Here is an 18,548-nt window from a genome sequence, read left to right as displayed (position 1 = left end):
AAGCAAAAATAAAAAATCGCTAAACTACTGAACTGTAAGAGTTCATTGAACTTGCCACCACTTATAGCTATTGCTATTGTTGTTGTTGTCGCAGTGCGGCTGCTGTGTTGTATTTGCTTTTCACACACACACACACACATGCAGCAAGCTTTTCATTTTTCTTTTCATATTTAATATGCAGCCGCTGCCGCTGCCGCTGATGTTGCAAGTTACAAGTTGCCAGCGTCATCGCTTTTCCGTTTTTCATGTGTTTTGTGTGCTTGTCAATGCAGCTGCAGCGCCCTCTGTTGTTCGCATTGCACTTTCTAATTTAATTGTTCCTTTTGAGTGTAATTATAAATTTCCTGCAAATTTCCTTCTTTTTAAAAAATATTTCGTTGTCAGTCGCTTTGCTTTCTTTTGTGTCTGCTATATCCTCATAGCTTAAATATTGTTTGCTATTTTCTCTGCCACACATATTGTAATTATTGTTGACCCACACATGTCTGTTGAGTTTTATGCTTAAATGGCATTGTCTATTTTAATTGTTGCTGGCTGTTCATTGACTGCTCCACATTTTGTTGCCCGCAAAACCAAAAAACATAAAATAAATCTAAGCAGCGCTTGCTCTAAAAACTCAGCGCTGTGGAACCACTGTGCACAGTGAGCAGTGGCTGACTGTTGTGGTTACAGTTACAAGCATCTTAACGAAAACATATAACATTATTATTTTTCTAGACTGCTAAACTTTTGAATTTAGTTGCTACACTTGTTGTTGCTGCCACGTCTAGTCGCCCCGCCATACGCAGTTGGAATTTTTAAGCGGCTGCTTCCAATTCTCTGTCTCTGTTCTCTGCCCTTTGTCGGTGTGCCCTTTTTTATGTATATTCTTTTTTTTTTGTTGTTGTATCCTGTCATTATTTTATACGCAGGCCAACGAGCCTTTAACTGCGTGCCACAAAAAAATACTGAAATCTACCTGAGCTAACATGCCCCACCTATATGTCTATCTCGCTCTCGCTTGCATTCTAATAAGATTTGTCTGGCCAACTGGTTTGCCCAAAGGTTTAACTTTAGTCTGCTGCCAAGTCGGCTTATATATATCTATAGCTAGCTCTTCTTTTGCATTGGCTTAGCCGCTGCTTTGTATGCATTTCAATAGATTTTTGACAGCAGTTTTAGCAGCTTTAACTTATTTTATGTTTAATCTATTTATTTGTATTGGCTTAGACAGTTAAGCAGCTCAAAATCTTGTGCAAAATGTTCAATTTGTGCTTTATATAATTTTTTGCTCAAGTTCTGGGCAATTTGATGGCTTTTTGCGTCTTTCTTTCACTTTCATTAGCTTAAACAGCTTTGGTTAAATGCATTCGCTTTGATCTGAGCTCTGAGCTTGCAACTTCAGACTCTAAGGCAAACCCTTCAATATGCCAACCCTTGCAATGTGGCACTTGTCGCTCAATTTGCTGAGGCATGCCACAAGCTACTTGAGTTTACTTTACCACAAAACATTTTTTTAGCCTATTGTATTGCTTGCAACCCCTTTTAGCCTCCTGGGCTGAGCTTGCATGTTAATACTCTATATCAAAAATTCTTTATGATTGTCAATTTAATTCTAACTACTGTTGTTGTTGTTATTGTTGCTGTGCCTGTTGCACTTGCGTGCGTTAACTACTTACAAGTGTTGCGTGCCGCTTGTCTAGTAAAAGTTAAAACGGCACATAAAAACATAGACAAAATATATAGCTAGACAGTAAAAACAAATGTTTGTTACAAGGGTGTCAAGGCAATTATGTTTAGCATTGTTGTTGCTTACTTACGCGTGTGTGTGTGTGTGTATTTTAATTGCAGTAATTAACGACAACTAAAAGTGAAAAGCTTAAAAGTGAAAAATTTAACAAGAAAAAAATGACTGCAGCTAGCTAGAAAATAGCTAAATTATAAACTGCTAGTGTTTTAAAAGCAGCAGCAACATGTCTTATCAACAACAACAGCAGCAGCAGCAATTGCTTGCGCAGCTGCAGCAGCAACATAAATTCCAACAACAACATCAACAATTGCAGCAGCAATTGAACAACAGCAATGCTGCTGCTTCAAAGTTTAACAACAGCAACACAAGTCGCAATAATTTGGCCAGCTTGGTAGCCGCCATCAATGGACATGATCAAGCCGAAGCAGCACACAACTCTGGCTATCAATTGTCACCTGCTGCGGCCTCACGTGTGGCACATGGCAGCCTTGGACCGCCCTCCTATAGTGCGGCAACTGCGCAGCCCGCATTTGCTTACTACAGTCAACAGCAGCAGCAGAAACAACAGCAACAGCAGCAGCAACATGCGCTTGCCTATCAGCAACATCAGCTGCAACAGCAGCAACAACAGTTGCCGGATCTCACCGATGGCATTGATCAGCAGCATTCGCCACCGGATTCACCCAGTGCTGTGGCTAATCCAACAGATTTGGAGCAACAACTTTGTGTGGTGGCCAAAATGCAGAAATCGGTTACAATTACCGTTACACCGCAGCGCAGCAATTCAATGGATTTTCTTAACTTTGAGGAGAAACGTCAGCTGATTGCGTCATCGTTATCGTTATCGGATATATTGCATAGCAACAATGCTGGCAATGCAAAGGATACGAATACGCTCAATGCTAATGGTGGTAAGTCGAAAAGCAGCAGCTTAGACTATTTAACGATAGCTAAGTTATCGATAATTTGCATTACAGCTCATTAAAAAAGTGTAATGATATACTTAACGATATAAAACGATCCTTACTATTAACAAAACCTATTTATTTAACTAAAACATATCTTTTAGCTAATTGCTATTCTCAATTTATCGATATTTGCACTTAAGTAAAAATGCAGAGCATTGAGCTAACTGTTATCAACAATTTATCGATTTGTTAGTTCGTTTGTCTAACACTTTTAATTTGAAGCTAAAGTTCTATTGACCTTTTGAATTAATAGCTAATGTCAATTTATCGATATTTGCGCTTAAGTAAAAAGCCAGAACATCGAGCTAACTGTTAGCAACAATTTATCGATTTGTTAGTTCGTTTGTCTAACTCTTTCCATTTGCAACTGAAATTCTGCTGAACTTTCTCAAACAACAATGCAATGCATTTGCGCTTGCCTCTTTTTGTGGCAATCGAACTTTTGTGCTCTCTGTGCACAAACATTTTCATTTTCAATTAACAAACGATGCGTTTCACAAAATTCCGCAATGAAATCAACTTTTGAACATATTTTCATTGTTAGTCTGGCTTGGGCCTTTTGTTTACCTTTTGCTTTTATTGTCTGACGAAAAGTTTTACATTCGTTATTTGTTTTTAACACATTTTGCGGCAGAACGGAAACGACGACATGACCGTGCCCCAAAATGGTTCACTGCACTTGAATTTGATGTAACAAAAGGCAAAGGGGGGGGCGGCGAGTCTTTGTTTGATTGGGTTTGGGAAATGGCTGAGAGAGCGAGAGCGAGAGATAGAGAGAGAGAGCAGCGTGTGTGTCAACGCTTTTATCTAGAGTCTATGGCAAACAATATGTGCAGTTTGTAGAGTGGGGGGAGTGGGGAGGGGCTATTGGTTTAGGCTTATATGCGTATAAACTGATTTCATGCTGCACTTGTGGTTAGAGTTTGTTAACATGAACAGGTGCAGCAAACTGAGCAAATAAATAGATTGGAATTCAGAAAATGTTCAAGCGTGAAATAACATTTTGGGCCAAATGTAAAGTGGAAAACAATTAAAATTAAGCTTAAAATCTATTAAAATCTATGCAATGGCATTTCCGCTTGCCTATTCATTAAATTTGCAGCTTGCAGTTTAACCAGTTACAATATTGACAAAAAACAAACTCAAACTTGTATTTATTATGACAAAATATGCGCGGAATGCGGTTAACAAATGCACAAGCAACAATAATAATAATTTGAAACGCTGACAAGTGAATCATCAGCGCAACGGATTGACTGACACACTGAATTAATTATATCGAAGCGTTAAGATTAACGATTTGCCAGAGAGTCTGGCGCTCTCAGTTGAACTTGAAATACGAGCAATTTAATTGCGAAAAGAGAAATGTGTTAAATGCCAAACGCGTAATAAAATTCACAAAAAGAAATAAGCAATCGAATTTTGAATGAAATTTATTTTTAGTTTACATGTTGGCAAAAGTGCAAAAAATAAGTAATCGGAAGTAACAATCAGTTTACAAAGCTGTATAATTAGCTGTAAATTATATAGCGTATATATGCCTGTTGCTTATGCTTGATTAATGATAAGTTTAGATGACTCATGTTTGAAACGTGGGCTCGACTCAAAGGTGCTGAAAACTTGGCTTATGCAAATGAATTCTATAAAAGTTAATGCAAATTTAGCTATCAACTTAAGCACATTTATATCTTGGGCATTAAACTTAATTTATATGTATGTGGCCTGTTGGCTTAACATAAATCCAAATTAAAGGCCTTTGCCTTAGCCATAACTTCTTGAGTTTAATTTCCGCTAGCGCTACAGCGCGCTACAATTTGTTGCAAAAACAATTTCGCAACACACACACACACACACATACAATTAAATTGTCTGCAATAAAACATAAATCGATGTCTAGCTCTCTTTGTCTGTTTGCCTTTCGCTTAGTCACAAACGCTTTTCAATTTCAATTCAATTGCCTACATCAAAGGCTTTGCTTGCTCCCCGCACTTTCGATCGATATATTATCGATAAAAAATGCCAGCCCATTTGCAGTTTTACTAAAATTTCATTTGCTCAATTGCTGGCTGTGAATTTGCTCTTTTTTTTTCAATTTGCAGTTCAATTTAGCTATCGGCAATTCTCTTTCTCGCTGTGTCTCATTGCGTTTCCAGCATGAAATAAATACAGTAGCTAAGTCGACAAGTCAGTAGCAAAACCTTCAAACAATGCAGCAACAATAACAAACAAAGTTGAACTGAGCTGAAGCTTTTGAAGTCTTCGCCACTCGTGTGTGGCAGGCAGGCAGCTTGAGGATAATTTTGTAGGTGTGGCCAAGTGGCTATTTATACATGTCTGCGTAGCCCAAAAAAAAGAAATAAAAACAGGCATCGATTTGCCTTGAGCGCTTGAAAAAAAATATTAAATTTGATTGTTATACTATGGAAATTTTATGATGTGGCAGTACAAAGAGTAAAAGCTAAGCGAACAGCAATTTAAAAATTAAAAAAAATATAGCAACTGTTTAAAAAAAATTTCAGCTGCATATTTGCTAAAAATTTCGAAAATTTCTAGCAGTTCGCAATAAATTTTTAAGCATTTAATAATTTAATTTGCATAGCCTTATAATTTAGCATTTTCTACAAAGCTTTAATTATTAAATTTTTGCATTTTTTATATGTAACTTTGCTTAGTTATTTTAAATATTACAGGGTAGCTTCATAGTCATGCTACTGCCTTCAGCTTTTTGCCCTTTTTTATGCTCTCAACCACAACAACACTTAAAGCTACTTTCAGTCTTATGGACGCGACGGCGCCGTCGTTTTGATAGTGTACCAAAGTTAAAAACAAATATTTAGCTCTACTATGTTTTTGGTTTGTGGCTGCCACGCCTCCTCTCTTTTTTCTTTATGTCTAAAGCGCTGCTAATCGCAACGTATTAATCAATAAATTGCCAAACGAGTGTGTTTGTTGATTAACTTTGACTATTTTGGTAGTGAACATGCCTATAATAAATTGTATACGTGTTAAATGTTTGCTTGCGCAACTTGTTAACTTCTTCAATTTGTTTACAAAAATTTCTGCTTGTTTACAATGAATACTGAGAATATAATTTTCAGTGGGCGTCGTCGCTCGTTCGTTCGTTTGCTTCAGGTGCTAATGAGGCTTAGTGTGTGCAACTACAGCTCATCATTATTATATATTATATATACTTTATATATATGCATAGCTAAACATCATTATCAATGCTTGACGCTTGTCGCATTGTATTCCCCACATCGTTTGTTCAGTACGTCAATGTTGTATAATTTATTTGCAGTCACGATTTGAATTTCTACTCGAGTCTTATTTTTGTTATTGCGGTAGTTAAAGCTGATTTTGTTGATTTTGGCTCTGCTTACTTTTGTTAAATACACACACACACACACACACAGCAGCGTTAAGTTGACGGATAAGCTCTCTTGTAACATCAAATTCTTTTATTTCTTATGAAAATTGCGCGCTAAATGTTTTCTTAGTCATTGATTGTTGTTGTTATTGTTGTTGTTGGCAAGAGGTATTGTTTTTTATCAGCTGATAATTATTGTTTGCATAGAACGTGAGTTAAGCAGTGCGTGTTGATCAATCTTAAACTTGTTAGTAGAGCTATAAATATAAATTATATGATAAATAAACTGTTATATTAGCTTTTGTTGTGTATAAGAAATTTTTATAAGCTGTTTTACTAGCAATTATTGTATTAACTGTTATAAAAACTGTTATACAAACTGTTATACACACTGTTTTCTGCTTCAAAAGTTGTGTAAATTGTTATATTCGCTTGTTTCATATATAAACATTTTTTATTAATTGTTTTACAAGCAACTGCTATACAAATTGTTATACAGACTGTTATACAAACTCATATACACACTGCTTTCTGCTATAAATGCAGCATAAATTTTTATATTAGCTTGTGTCAATTGTTTTTACCAGCAACTGTTATACAAACTGTTATACAGACTGTTATACCCACTTTATTATGTTTTAAATATTATAGAAACACTTATTTAAGCTTATATTATCAACTGTTATACAATAATTCTATTTAATCCTATGTTCCATGCTCTCTAATCTCTGTTCAGATCTCTACACAAGCTAAAGCCAATTTGTTATTAACAGCAACATGCATATCAATAGCTCAAGCTCTCCACTTGCCCCACACTCAATTTTCATATTGAAATCACACACAAATTTCAAGTCGAAGTTCAAGTTGAAATCGTGTGCAACTCGTTTAAGCCATAAGCTTAATAGATTGGCCACTCAAAATGAAGTTAACTCGCAATTAAGTATTAGATTTTTGAAAGTGTTTAAGCATGAGCTTGAGGCTTTTTATTTTAAACATGTTTATAATGATTGAAGCCAACTCCATGTGTGTGACCCCTGCAAAAGTAAAACCTTTTGCTTGATTAATGCGACATGCTGCTCCTAATGGCTACAAAACAAGCTAGACACCTGGTCTGTGGGGCTCACTAACGATGCCAATAAACTTGTCACATTGACCGAGACGCACATAAAACTTAAATCGAACGATGATCGATCAATAGGCCGCACCCAATCGCCACATACAATAAATAGAAAAAGAGCAAAAGCTGATGATGCTGCAGTGCTGCGAAAATAAGTAGTTTGAACTACTTTCAGCATAACTTTTGATTTGTCAGGGGAGTAGACAAGTTGTATAACAAATATAGATGAGCGCACATATTGCAGTGCAATCAATCAATCAACTTTTAATCGATTAATCGATGAGCTCATTGAAATTGCGCAGCTTCAATTGCGGCACGTGGCGTCAACTTTATTTAAAACTTGAGAGAACTGCGCTTTGAGCTATTGTAGATTTCAATAGATTAAATCATCAGCAATTCAGTCATTGCTTTTGAATACTGAGCTTGCGTTTTTGTTTAATTAACGCAGTTAAATTTATGCGTGTGTGTAACACTCGCAGCTGCATCTTTTTCATTTATATATTTTTTTTTGCTGCCAGTTTTCATTTGACTTAATTAACGCCGTCGGGGCGGAACTGGCTGCAAGTGACAGCGGCATGAGCTGATAAGCGGGGCGGGCAGGCAACTCGTTTGTCGACGCTGCAGGTCAAGAGTTTGTGCTTGCAATTCATTTGAATTGATATCAATTGCAGACAAGTTTACAGTCTGTGCATTAAATATGTAACCAACTGCTTATTGGCATACGATAAAAAGTTTAGCGCCGCCGCCTCAGCTCAGCTGAGCTTTTGATTGTTCTCAGGTGGCAGTTGCAAGCTCAATGTTGCACATTGTTTGACTCGCTGGGCTGTCAGCCAATTTGTCGATAAAGCCTTGCAAGGCAAAACTTTTTTGCTGCCAGCTGCCGGCTAGACAAAAGTTTTTGTTTTAGCTAAACTTTAAATACAGTTAGCCGCATACTGAAAAATCCATTAACTGTAGTTAAAAAAGTTGCGCGCACACAAATCTGCTGCTGTACTAAGCTATGAGCTATAAAGTCTCGCATGTGTGTGTGTGTGTGTGTTTGTCTAAAGGATTTTTAGACGTCAGCTTATTGTGGCTTAGATTGTGCATTGATGGAGCTTAGCAAAGTGGTTTCAACACTGTGGCAAACAAGCTTTGAATTGCGGACTTACTTTTATATTTGGGTATAGCAGTTTAAAGTAAATGTGTTTTTCGTATGACAGTATAACAGTTTATGTGGCAAATCAAGTTAAATTTACTGCCTTTGCATTAAAACAAATGTGTGCAGTGCAAATAACAGTAACAGTTGTTGTATAACTGTTGTAGTATAACAGTTGCACTATAACAGTTTTATATAAGCCCAAGAAACTGCTACGCCACAATTCCGCGCACTAAAATTTAACAAATCAGCTCATATAATGCTTGTATAACAGTTTGTTTATAACAGTTTTTTAATATAACACTTCTATACGTCCAAACAACTACTACCACGCAAGTTATAAGCTCAGCTCATATAATACTTGTATAACAGTTTTTGTATAACACTTTTATATATGACAAATCAACTGCTACCACGCCAGCTCTGCATAATCAGCTCCTACAATACTTGTACAACAATTCAGCTATAACATTCTGTTGTATAACAGTTTTATATAAGGCAAATCAACTGCTACCACGCAAGCTCGCGTTCTAAAGTCTGCCAAATCAGTTCACTTGTCGCACACACTCTTGTTAATAGTTTTGCATAAGTCTCGAACACATGTCCCTGACATACTTCGCCACAGACATTTAGCAGCAAATATTTATACAAGCTATATAAAGATATGTGTGTGTGTGTGTGTTTGTTTGTTTGTTTGTGGTGTTAACATTCTCAACGCAAATTCCTAAAAATATTGTTTTTTTGCAAAGTGTTTTGTTTTTAATATCAAAACCAATTCAATTGCTGACTGCTAATTGCCGCACGTCAAAGTGCAGTAGATTTGAAATGTTTTTAATTAGTTTGTGGCACACTCAAAGCTTTATAGCTACGCCTATCTGCGTGTGTGTGTATCTGTCAGATACATAAGCCTACGCACACACACACACACACACACTCTCGCATTTATCTGTAGTTGAGCTATAATAATGCGCATATGGCTCGTCTTGATTTACACAAGTTTTATGTTAATTGAATTTGCAATTTATTTTAGTTTTTTGTGTTTACTTTAGCGCTGTTGCTTTGCTCTTTTGTTTTTGTTTATATTTGGGCGTTTGCTGTAAAGTTGTTTGCAAATATTTGCGCATATGCTGTTCCACTGAAGTAACAAACAAACGCCTTTTTTTTTGGTTTTGTTGTTTGACAAAGTTTTTTTTTATGATCGCTGTTGTTTTGATTGTTGTTTGCCCCAAAGCCACAGCACAATGTTGTAAATTTTCCAACATGCCACACAGAACGTGTCACAGAAAGCTGCAAATTGAATTAATAAAAATTGGGTGGGGCTCTCGGGGCACCGTGTGTTGGTAATTTGAGCTGTCCCGTCAGCGCGAAGCGGAGACGGACTAAAGTAAATTCTGTTGTATAACAGTTGAAGCGCATAAAGCGTTTAATGCTGTCAGGGTATTTAAGTTGGGTGACGGTCATGTTTAAAGTTCTTTATTGAAAATGCAAAAATAAAATTTAATTTAAATTGACAAGCGCTAAACAAATGTATATAACTTTATTAACTGTTATACCAGTAAGTCATGCAAGCAGTTCTGCATTGTAATTTAAATTGATAAAAGCCAATTAAAATAATCCTTTATTTTACAAACTGTTATACTTGTTAGAACTGCTATACTACTAACAATAAGTAATGAATCCAGGTCTGCATTGAAAATGCGAAAATAAATTTAATTTAAATTGGTAAAAGTAAAACAAAGAATCCTTAACTTTACAAACTGTTATACTAGCAGCAACTGTTATACTAGTAAGTGATGAATAAAGTTCTGCATTAGTGAAATTTATTAAAAGATAACATCAATAAATACTCACTTAATAAACTGTTATACTAGTACCAACTGTTATACTGTTATACTTATATAATAGAGTGAATAGAGTGCTGCATTGAAAGTGCAAATAAAATTTAATTTAAATTGATAAAAATAAGAAAACAAACTGTTATACTAGCAAGTTTTAAATCAATTCATCGACTATATAAACTGCAATTCATGCATACACGCATTTCCTGTTAAGCTACCAACGTCCAAGTTCCATACACATTAGCAATGTCTATTTTAAGGCATCATTTACTTGATTGACTGTTTCATTCAACAATTTCTTGGCCCCGGTCTCTATGTCAAATGTCATGCAATTTAATTGCAATTAGCTGCAGGCCTGTGTAAAAGGGAGAGACAGAGCAGCAGCAGCAGCGGCAATAAAATTGCTTTTAATTGGCGCAAACAACACGTGTACTTGTTGTTGCCTACAGTCATATGTATATATATATATGGGCTATATAGTATTGACCGATTTATGGGCAAGCATTAAATATGCAATTTCGTTAGCTTGAACGCTTCCGCCATGGCGCTCGGCCTCTAGTGCTCTTTTTCCCATGAATCATGAACTCAAATTATTTGTTATGCATGGCTGAACTTTGTAATACACTTTGACATTTACAAATTTTGGATAAAGGGTAGGCAGAAGTTACACAGCAAGTAGTAGACTAAAGCATTAAATATAATATATTGTTAAGCAAAGTGTATATAAAACTCGTCTATAGCTAAATGCTTTTAACAAATTTATTTTTGGACTATTATTGATTTAAATTTTGTAATTAAATGCCTATAGTTTGCTGCGGGCACTACTTTATATATAACAAAAATATATAAATATATTTCAAAGTCAACAACAAATGCGCTGCTTTATAATAATAAACAAGCAATTGGTTTTTTGTAGCTGTCACTATTGGTTTTATTTCTATGACATTGGCTACGTTGCGCTTCAGCTCACGCACCAAACCCCCCACCCCCGCCCACTAAACTGTGACAGCGATATAGACAGTGACACCTTCATAAGCATTTGGCAATGTGTTTTCACGCTCACGTTTTCCATTGCATGCGCAACGTTGCGTATACGTAATGTGATTTGAATTCAAATACAGTCGCTCTTTCTCTTTCTTTGCATGTGCATTGTACGCTTTGCTGCGCTTTTGCAGCTGCTGCGACAATTTAAAAGCATCCATTTCACATTTCGCTCATTTCTCAGACTCTTTTTTTTTTGGGGGGTATACGTGCCAGGCCAGGCGTAAATTGCCCTCACATAAAGAGTCGTGCCTACAATTTTATCTGCTTATATTTCGAGCAGCAGCGGCAAAGTAATTACAATTAATTTCAGGTTTCATATTGCAATCAAAATTCGACAGCCCGACACGCCAAATTAGCTCAGCAATCAGCTTGGGCGTCAATTAGTTCGCCTGCGACCTTCGACAACAATTTCGCTTTGGTTTATATTCATTTTTAATTCTTTTTTTTATGAAAGCAGCGCTTTGTCTACAATTGGCGCCAAGCTGCTTGGCTCACCTAATTTCGCAGCAATTTTAGCCGCTTTTACTATTATTATTAGATATAATTGTTAATGCAGTTTTGAAATTGCAAAAGTCCGTAAGAAGCTTAAATGTAATTGAGATAAAGCTAAGAGGTAAAAGTAAAGCCATTAATATTTTTATATAAACTTGTCAAGTTTTGCTTCAATGTAGCGCCAAAAAATTTAGCTTTGCTTTGTAAATTTGTTTGTTCTAGTTATCAGTTATATATACACACATGTGTGTGTGTGTGTGCATACTTATGCACTTGACTGTGCTTTAAATGGCACACACACGACAATTGTTAATTTACATACAACTGTCATATATCAAAGTCTATAAACAAATATGATAGATACATAAATTTCTATTTGTTGTTCAACTGTCAGTTCTTATCGTTGTTATATAATAAAAATGAGCTTAGAAATAAATTTAAAGGCGCGTTGCTTGAAGTTGCTAATAAATAATAATTAGCAGTGCATTATGTTGCTTGCTAATTGCTAAATTCACTTTCTAGCTGCTCAAGCGTAGTTCCTTTTTGAACAAAGCGCTGGGAACTTGTCACACATTGTTTTCACTTTTTTTATTTCTAGCTATCTATATTCTCTGATTTTTAATATTAAGCCCTACGTTGTTAGCTATTTGTTTATGCCTAAACAATGGCAACAACTTTCGCGAAAAACTCGTTTTCCACGCGTTCGCATAAAATATTACACGTTATTGTTGTCATTACTGTTGTTGTTGTCGCCCTTGTCGTTTATTTAGAAGCTCAAAATCTTGTGGCTGTAGCTTTTGTAGCTTTGGGGCCTTTGCTGCATTCATTGAAAAGCAAAAGAGCAGCTGCTTTTGGGTTTGGGGCTCTCTCGGTTACTAAAAAAAACACCAAAAGGCAGCGCAAACCGGTTTCATTTTAATTTTTCACTCACTCGACAGCGACAGCGACTAAAAAAAGTCCAAAATAATATGATAAAACTATTTGTAAAGCGCCGAATATTAAATACGCTTACTATGGTTGGTTTTAAGACTTTGCTTAACTGTTTCATTTTAATTTGTTGTCACAAATATTATGCATTTAAAATATGCCAAGCATTTTTATTTTTAGACTGTTTCATTTTATTTTTTTATACACATTTTCAATTCCATTATATAGCGTTTTATATAGTCATATTCAATATAATATTATAATCTAAACATTTTGATTTTTAGACTTTGTTTCATTTTATTTTCTTGACTCGGCCACACTGTTTCAATTCCATTTAATTCTGTTTAAGTTACTCATTAAATATTATGAATGTTAAATACTCTTACTTTGCTTGGCTTTTAGACTTTGTTTCATTTCATTTTATTAGCTTCACACTTGCTTAAACTGTTCCAATTCCATTAAATTCGATATGAGCTAACAAATATTTATTATAAATATTACATTTTGGTTTTTAGACTTTGCTTTAGTATATGTTTCATATATTTTCTTGTGTTTTTACACTGTTTCATTTCCATTAGATTCAATTTACTCATATTAATTAATATAATATATTAAATTAATCATATTGCTTTATAGCTTTTGCTTTGGACTCTGTTTCACTTACTTTATTTTAATCCAAGCCACACTCGCTTATGCTGTTTCAATTCCATTGTATAGCGTTTTAGTTACTCACTTATATTTTTATTTTTTATTCATGCATATGCATGAACTTCAGAACGTATGACGACAACCAACAGAATTTGTTGAACGCTAACGTCAGCAGCGACGCTTACAGCACTGTCGAAGTTGACGTCGCCTTTTATTTTCGTTTTGCATATTTCTCGCTTTTTGCTTTTTTGCGTTTTTCCGTTTTGGTCACACAAATTGCTGAGCTGGTGGGCAGAGCAGCAGCAGAGCAGCCGCTGCCACTGAGCAGAACATATGAAAATTCTTGCTTTAAAATTCTGTTGCTGCTTCATAGTTTTTTCTGTTTTTGTTGTTGCTCCCATGCTGTGTTTGTTTTTCCGTTTCGTTTTCAGCTTTTTGCTGGCGCCATTTAAATTGTGAAAAATAATGCTTCCGTTGTGGTCCGAGGCGCGCTTTTGCACGTGCAACATTTTGCGGCATTTCTTCAGTCAGCTTGACATACATTTCACTCTCTTAAAGTCTTTATTTTCTAGCCAGGTTTTTCACTCGTTATGCAACTCAAATCAAGCATGAAAAGCAGCTTCACTGCTTACAGTCTCAACAATTGACCACAATTGGGACAGCTCGACTGACTGACTGACTGACTGACAGTAGCTTGGGTAGCCATTCAAAGAGCGTGCCCATTTAGCATTTACTACTTTGGCTGGCTGGCCTGGTCTGGCAACAAGGGAAACGGAAGGGGAAATGGCAGTGGGTGGGGCTAGGCTGTTGGCTGTTAAGAAGGAAGCCAAATAGTTGTTAGCCTATTTGCCACATTTCGCTGGCATTTTTATTAATACACACAGCCTGGCAGCTAGCACTTTATGATAAAGTTGACAGCAGCACAGTTAAGAAAAATGAAATGAAGAAAAGTAAAGCTTCAGCGACAACTGAGTTGCTATGCGAGAATGTTAAATGGTTTTGAGTCAAAGACATTTTAAGCTTTATGACAAATTTTATTAGAATTTATTATTCATTTTAGTTTGCTGCGTGCATTTAAAGGCGTTCAAATCAGTTGGACTTGCGTTTCAATTTCAATTGTTTCATGCTTTTCAACCATTTTAGCTATAAAACAGCGTTGCTTGCTTGGCTTATTTTAAGCTAGAATTTGGCATAGCTGAAAATTGAATAGCTGGAATGTTATAAAATTGCTTATAGCTTTAAATCTAGCATATTCTGTTCTAGCTATATGAATTCCACTTGTTTTTCAAATTATTATTTATTGCGTTAAATGAATCTTGTTTTCTTAAACATTTTAGCTATAAAACAGCGTTGCTAGCTTGGCTTATATCAAGCTAGCATGATATAAGCTGCAATGGTAAAAAATTCCTTATAGCTATATATATTCTGGTCTAGCTATAAATGAATTCCACTTGTATTTCAAATTATTAAATTAATCAAGCATTTTAGCTATAAAACAGCGTTGCTAGCTTGGCTTATTTCAGGCTAGATTTAGCATATTTAATAGCTGGAATGGTATAAAATTGGTTTTAGCTATAAATTTAGCATATTTAAAGCTACGCATAGCATGTTCTAGCTATAAACGAATGCCACTTGTTTTTCCAAATTATTATTCATTGCGTTTATAGAATTGCTAAGCTATTTTTGTAGTTGTTTTTTACATTTTTGGCTCTAAATTCTTGCAATTCCATATATGTTCATAATTCCCTATATGCATAATTCATATGCCCATTTCATTTCAGTTCATTCCAACTATACAAGCGTCACTGACATTCCCTTTGAGCTGATTTTGTTCGCTTTTTTCCGTTGCTTGTTTGAATGTGAATGTGAATGCTCCTCTAGCTATTTGTAGGTAGCCTAATTTCAACGCTTGAATGCTGTCCAACTAGCTGTGTGTGTGTGTGTGTGTGTGGGAGCTGCTATCTGTAGCCATCAGCATTAAGAAAAAACACACACTGACAATCTGAGAGTGGCAGCCACATTCTTTGTGGGGCAAGCTACAGATTGACAATGCAAATTGACTAAAGCTAAGCTGAGATTTCTTTAGGGAATAAGCTTGCAGCTTTAAGTGGCAAGCAATTAGCAGCGACTGCAGTAGTGAATTTGTATGCAAGTTAAGCAATTTTATAACTCAACTCGTTTTGAATTTCTAATTGAATTGTCTAAGCCAGCGTAGGTGCCTCAAGAAGAGGCAGCAGCAGCAGTTCAAGTTGATTACATAAAAACAACAACAAACAGCAGCAATTTGTGCAATGCGCAAATGTTTTGTAATTTTGCCGCTTTTCAATTTTCTTTGCACTTTTCGCTTTCAATGGAGCAGCACACACACAACTTGCAGCAAATGTATTTGTTGTTATTGTTGTTGCATGCCACCCAATTAGGGCATAACATGCTTCACTTGCGTGCGTTGTAAAGCTTCCGCTAAAATTTTAATGCCGCTGTCATAATTTTCGCAACTTGTTTAGCTAATTGTTAACTTACGCTCTTTTCCATTGCAGCCAAAAAACAAAATGGCGCCGCCATACGCACAAATAGCCTAGGCTCTGGCACCCGCACCCCACCCCTCGAGCGCAAAAGCAAACTAAGTGCTCTGGGACGTTTCTTCAAGCCCTGGAAATGGCGCCGAAAAAAGAAGAGCGAAAAATTCGAAGCGGCCTCCAAATGTAAGTGTCCAACATAAAAAATTGCAGTGTAAACTTTTTATAATTTCTTATTATAATTTCGGTTTATAGCTTTGGAGCGTAAGATTTCTGTACGTGCCAATCGCGATGAGTTAGTGCAAAAGGGCATACTGCTGCCGGAGAATACGCTGGGGAATATACCAGAGCCGGGTAAGTGTTTGAGCAAGCTCAAGCAAAGTTAGTTAGTTTGGCTTTAAATTTGGTGCGTTAGTTATGCAGCCAATTAACGTGCTTGGTCTAAGCCTTTGAAACCGCAAAAGCAAAACTTTTTAGCTCCATGCATTGCGTGTTGCCAGTTTTATTTTTGGCTTTAGCCTGTCAAAGTCAAACAAAACGGAAATTGGCCATAATCCACGCACGATTGGCACGATGACGAACGTCACGACGACAAACAGTTGAGACTCTTGGCACTTTGCTAAATTGTTTGCTCAAGTGTGGGAAAAGGGGAGTTGCCGCTGTCTATAGATTGAAGAGGCGCCGCAACGAAAGCCGTCGCGACATTCTTGCCGCTGGCAATTAATCAGAGTCCGGGCACAAAAGCCTTTCTAAACGAATGAACGTGCATGCAATGCAAAGAGGATAAAACTGCAAAGAGAGTGAGAGAGCGCGAGCTGACAAATCGAACCTACCTCAAGCTGTAGCGTATTAAACCGAACAAGCGCCGCTTTGTTTCTCGCTATGCAACCATAGGTGGCGCTGTTGGTGAAAGTTGCTGCTGCTTAAGCTTTCTGAATGAAAGCTGCGCGCCTAAGCTTTTGCTTTTATGAATGACTTTTTTACCCTTCGCTTTCTCTTTCTCTCTAGGTGAGGACTCATACTACAGCGGCGCCAGCTCCAATGGCACGCTGCTCTCAGCCGTCCACAACAATTCCATAAATCAAGCCAATAATTCCATAAATGCCAATACCTATGGCAGCGCCGGCAATGCGCTCATCAGCCAGCAGCAGCAGCAATCTGGAGGCGTGCCCAGCTCCATATCCGTGCAACAGTTTAATGCAAATTCCATGCTCAACGGTGCCCAGGCGAATTCCATGGCCAATGGCGCTAACGATGGCGCCTCCGATACTTCTTCGCTTAGCGGCGGCGTGCCACATTCGCAGTCGGCGCCACAGCAGCTGAGCGTCGGTCCACAGGCCTCAGCGCCGCTTACACCGCTTGCCCAACATCAGCAGGCATTGGCCCAGCAGCTGCAGCAGCGTTTTGCCATCAGCAATAATAATGGTAAGTGAATTCTATAGAGATTATATATTATGCATTTCCATAGTAGAATTTGCGGTGACATGGCGCAGTGCAAAAGAAATTATATTTATAGCCTGCTTTTGGGCTTTTTAAAGTAAGCGGAAATGCAATGCATACTTTAGGTGAAAAGGTTTGAAATTATAGAAAGAAATATATTCAATTTAATCAATTGAAAGATAGATCTCAAATTTGGGAAAAGAAAAACAAATTTAAGATAAGCTTTATGGGTTTTATTTATAAATACATTAAGCTTAATTTTTTTTTAGAGTAGTTAAATAGAACTCAACTGAGTATAAAGTCAATTTGGCTATGCCAAATGCTTAAACTATTATTTCTTATATTTAACTACAATTAATTCTCTTGGCTGTGGTAACTTGTCGCCATTTTGGGCGCTTGTCTCATTCATTGACCATAAATTAAACGCGTCTTAGGACAAATTAATTCCAGCTAACGCCTATTTAAGCCCATTGTAAACACACAGACGCACTCAGACATGCAAAAAAGATAATTTTCTGCTTGTTTAGTCAGCAACAGCGACAATATAGCCGAAAATGTCAGTTAATAAGTTAAACAGAAGACAAACAAAACGCTTTGTTACAGCTTAAAGCAGTCTAATGTGATTAACTGGCGGCGTCGGGTGTGTGTGGGGGGGTTAGTAGTCCAAAGGGGGTTGCCTGGCAGGCTATTTGCTTGAAATGGTAAACAAACAAAATGTAGCCGCTATTTAGCTGCTCTTGACATTTATGTCTGAACGTTTTTACATATGTTTGCCAAAAAAAAAAAAAAAAAGAAAACAATGCTCGCTCTCGCTTGCGGCGCTCTCTCAGTTCATAATTAGCACAAAGCATTTATGACGAGCACATAAAATATTTACACATGATGTATTTGAAACAGTAGCGGCTGCTTGTTGCTATAATACGCTACACAAAAAGAGTAGCTGAGTTTTTGTATGCAGCTTGTAACGCACTTTGCAGGCCGTAGCGTATAAAATCAAACTCAAATGCTTGCAATTTACAGTTATGCAAAGCCATGCTCGCTCAATTGCTTTTTGCTTTTGTCAATGCAGCCGGCATGAAGCTTTAGCGCGTGCTCTCGCTCTCTTTGCTGCGCTCACTCTCCCGCATGTTGCTTTTGTGCTTTTGTTTACTTTACACTTGAAGCAACGCTGAGCGTAGGCGCAAGACGCCAAGCGCGCTCTCTCGCTTGCTTGCGCTCTCTCTCAACTGTTACTGTTATGGCTGCTGCTGCTGCTTTGACTTTTTGCCTGGACAGCGCGTCGCTGTCGCTGTCGGCGTCGGCATTGTCGCTCGCATTTTTATAG

At 36.9% G+C, this 18,548-nt stretch overlaps 1 protein-coding gene across 2 annotated transcripts in view; it reads left to right on the top strand.

Moving 5' to 3' along the window:
• Window positions 1-18,548, top strand: part of LOC108599926 (phosphatase and actin regulator 4) — an 82,687-nt gene that overhangs the window by 19,350 nt on the left and 44,789 nt on the right. For both annotated transcript variants that reach the window (XM_017987135.1, XM_017987136.1), the window contains exons 3-5: window positions 15,806-15,970; window positions 16,040-16,138; window positions 16,793-17,209. In XM_017987135.1, coding sequence (XP_017842624.1) covers window positions 15,806-15,970; window positions 16,040-16,138; window positions 16,793-17,209 — 681 coding nt within the window. The remainder of the gene's footprint in view (window positions 1-15,805; window positions 15,971-16,039; window positions 16,139-16,792; window positions 17,210-18,548) is intronic.

The sequence above is a fragment of the Drosophila busckii genome, chromosome 3L (genome assembly GCF_011750605.1).
Source record: "Drosophila busckii strain San Diego stock center, stock number 13000-0081.31 chromosome 3L, ASM1175060v1, whole genome shotgun sequence".
NCBI lineage: Eukaryota > Metazoa > Arthropoda > Insecta > Diptera > Drosophilidae > Drosophila > Drosophila busckii.
Note: the sequence above shows the minus strand (reverse complement) of the source record. Positions and strands in the feature narration are given on the sequence as shown.